Here is a 3,786-nt window from a genome sequence, read left to right on the forward strand (position 1 = left end):
ATGAAAAGTAAAAAAGAAAAAGAAAAAGAAAAAGAAAAAGAAAAGCATAAATGTGAAAAATCAAAGGAGAGTCTTTGGAGGGCCCTCAGATAACGTTCATATGTACACTGTACATGGTTTCATTGATTGCAGGATCTGGCCTACCATTTCCTCATCACTAAAGACTTGCATGTGAAAAAGAGTTGATATTTAAAGCATAGGATAGCATATGGAGAGGATTCATATGCATTTGAATTGCGTTATTTTCTTAAAAATAATATTTTTATATAAAAAAACTAAATAAATTCACTTTCACTTAAAATTATACGATTCATTAATATTGCATCATTGTTTAAATATAAATCGTATTAATATAAGAAATAACAACAGTCCAAAGCCAAACATGATCTCTAATAGGTCTAGGCATGCATTTATTCAATTTGCCACATGGGGTAAGAAAATAGATGAACTGTAATCGCTTTATGCTATGGACTCAGGGTTCTTTAATTCTCATTTTAATCTTTCATTTATTTTTAGTTTTTTAATCATCAAATCTGTATTTCTTTTGTTAAATCACTCGAAAAAATTAATTTTATTGATGTGACATACACATGAATTATTATGTGAAAGATACCTGTTAACATTTAATTAATTTTTTAAAATTTTAAAATTTTGAAAATATTATAAAATCTATTTTTAAAATAAAAATTATTAAATTTATTAAATTAAAAAAAGTAATTAAGTGCTGACATGTTATGTGATGAAAGCAAAGTTAACATACATTTCTATTTTAAGATGGCTAAAATGATTTTTTCTTATAAAATTGGAGGGTAAAAAAAACATTCTTTTTCTTTATATTATTATTGTTATTATTAAAAAGAAAAAGAAAAAGAAAGAAAAAAGGAAATCTGAATTCATAAAGAATCATATAAGCTCCTAGTCCTATACCACCATGTTATATGTCAATCACTCAAAATTCTTGCTTTACTAACAACTACGTCCTCTATCTGTCATGGAAAGAGATCATACCAATATTGAGAATGATGCTCATCATAACATGCTAATTAGCTCTTCTTCTGTTACTTCCACCACCGCCACTGCTTCTCCTTCCTCCATGATATACTCGTTTTCGGATTCTGATCATCAAAACGAGAGAAGTTGTTCCAAAAATAGTGATAATGAGAAGAAGAAAAGGCAGAGTAGTGATATTGGTGAAGGCAAGAAGCATCCGACATACCGTGGAGTACGCATGAGAAGTTGGGGCAAATGGGTGTCTGAAATCCGAGAACCAAGGAAGAAATCAAGAATATGGCTTGGAACATACCACACAGCTGAAATGGCTGCTCGAGCCCATGATGTAGCTGCACTCGCCATCAAAGGCCGCTCCGCTTACCTTAATTTCCCTCAACTCGCTAAACTACTTCCCCGCCCTGCCAGTACCTCCCCCAAGGACGTCCAAGCAGCCGCTTCCCTAGCGGCCGCCTCTACATTTCTCGACACAAGGCGGTGCAACATCGAAGCTGAAGCTGAAGCTAGCAAAGAAGATGAAGTCCCTCCCTCAAATTTATCGCAAGCTTCAAGTTCACCCTCCATCGATGACGATGATACCTTGTTCGATCTGCCTGATCTCATGATCGATGTCACGGATCGAAGCGACGGATTTGGGTCTTACTCTTCAACATGGCAAATATGTGCAGTCGATGCTGGGTTCCGGATTGAGGAGCCATTCTCCTGGGATTACTACTAGAAAATCAAACAACATATTTCATGATAATATATATCGATTTTTTTTTATGGTCAGTAGCTTCCAAAATTCTTCGTCTGTTTACATAATAATCCACTGCATTCCCTTTGCAGAAGGAAACCAGTCAAGAACAAAAAACTCGCTTTTCGATCGTGAATTTAGTTTCTTTTCTATTTTGGTTCAGAAAAAAAGAAAAAGAAAAAAAGGAAGTAGCAACAATATCGTCCCAGGTTTTCTACAGTTGATATGAGAGATAAAAAGGTTAAATCTCTACTGTAATTATAAGCACAGACGATATATATTTATAAACAGTTAATAAATGGCGAGTTCTTCTTTAATTTGTGACTGTAATTCTCTGCCAACTTTTATATTTGTATATGTGTGCAAAATGAGAAATTATTGTCATGAAATTGAGTGCTAATATTAACTTTAAATCTAGTAACCTCAATTAATGCGTCTTTTAGACTCTAAAAGTAAGTTAACCCTTCCCATACGCCAGTCTATAGTTGGAAAAGACCCCCAAAACCAAACCCATCATAGCGTGAATGATTTGGAGAGAACACAGTGATTAAAAAAGAATGAAGGGCGATGGAGGGAGTGGATAGTCGTGCTTTTGCCCAACAATAAACCCTTTTCTTTTGGGTGGCATCATTTGGCAGAAGGAAAGCAATGTAGATTCCCAAGATGTGTGGACGTACATGTAGGAGAACCCAGACAAGGTGACAGCATTATCTAACTAAAGTTATTTCCCAATGCCCAAAGGCAAGCCTAGGGCATTAATTATAAATTGGTTAAAAACCACTATTTGTTAGTGACAAATGACATCACCCTCATTATCTCAGACATTATATGTATTTCTCATCATATAAGTTACACCCAACGTTGCCCACCAGACAAAATGTGGTAAGTGGTAATCCGAAGTCATGTATACGAAGAGAATATAAAACTCAAAGGAACTAAAATCACAATTATACTCCTATACACTTTCGTTGCATGAAGTGAAGGAAAATACAATAATAAGAAGCAAATCATATTTGGCTATAATTTTAGTAACTTTTACATGCTTTTGTTGAACTTTATGGTTTTGGGAATTAATTTTAGTAACTTCAATGAATGGTATTCACATGTTATGTTATTTACATGCAAAGCACGTTTAATATAAAAGTAGGTGCTACTATTTTTATTACACATTGCCTATAAGGGAGATGCATGGGACCATAACTAACATAGGTTGAAGATATATAGTATATATAAACAATTAAGACAAAAGTAATTGTCAGTCTAAGGTCAATCTTGCACATATGGATCATCTTATTGCTAAAGAAAAGCCACTAAATTACAAAGATAAAAGCAAAAACAGTTAATTAAAATGGGTTAGGAGAGCAATTTATAATTTGACACCATGTTGGATCATGACTTTATCAACTGTAAACCTGCTTCTTTAGTAACAGTACGACAGATACCTTGTACGAGCAAAGAAAAAATTTTCTTCTCTCTTAGATCTTTAAGGTTAACACTAAGAGATTGCTTTATTCTGCAAGCAATATTGCATGGTTAATCTTTTCTTCTTCTTTTTTAATGTCTTTCATCAAAAACTTTTTGGTTATAAGTATGACTGCTACTGTTGTTTTCTTGGCCATCCATATTTTTAATACATATAATGTGACACTAAGCTGAATGTATTATTTCAAATTAGATTATATTATGTTGGGCGAAAGAAATAAATAATTCTATATCAAAAATATATTTATAAAAGATTTATATAATATTTATGAATAAATCTTTGTGTCTTAAATAATTTTATATAAAAAATTGTAAAGATAAAAATATCATTAGAAAAAGTTTGATTGAGTTGATGTTGAGTGTACTAGTAACACCGAGATTAATAAGATATTGCACACCTAGGGTAAATTTCTTTTTGGTGAAAACAAAACTTTAAATAATATGTATGGTTATTTTTTAAGAAAGTAAAATATAGAATTGGTTGTTTTAAAGAAGGTAATATTTTCTTTTTAATAAACATGTAAAAATATATATATATGATTATAACATGAATACATAAA

The 3,786-nt window shown here is 32.1% G+C and overlaps 1 protein-coding gene across 1 annotated transcript; it reads left to right on the forward strand.

The window, feature by feature from the left end:
* The first annotated feature begins 803 nt into the window (after positions 1 to 803).
* LOC107923204 (ethylene-responsive transcription factor ERF038) lies at positions 804 to 2,061 on the forward strand. Its single transcript, XM_016853423.2, has one exon. The coding sequence runs from the start codon at positions 992 to 994 to the stop codon at positions 1,724 to 1,726; it is 735 nt and encodes a 244-aa protein (XP_016708912.2). The 5' UTR covers positions 804 to 991; the 3' UTR covers positions 1,727 to 2,061.
* Positions 2,062 to 3,786: the final 1,725 nt, after the last annotated feature.

This window comes from Gossypium hirsutum, chromosome D11 (assembly GCF_007990345.1).
Source record: "Gossypium hirsutum isolate 1008001.06 chromosome D11, Gossypium_hirsutum_v2.1, whole genome shotgun sequence".
NCBI classification, from domain to species: Eukaryota; Viridiplantae; Streptophyta; class Magnoliopsida; order Malvales; family Malvaceae; genus Gossypium; species Gossypium hirsutum.

Bases quoted from the DNA above. Each gene is read 5' to 3' on its own strand.
- LOC107923204 (XM_016853423.2), top strand. From the start codon at position 992: ATGGAAAGAGATCATACCAATATTGAGAATGATGCTCATCATAACATG.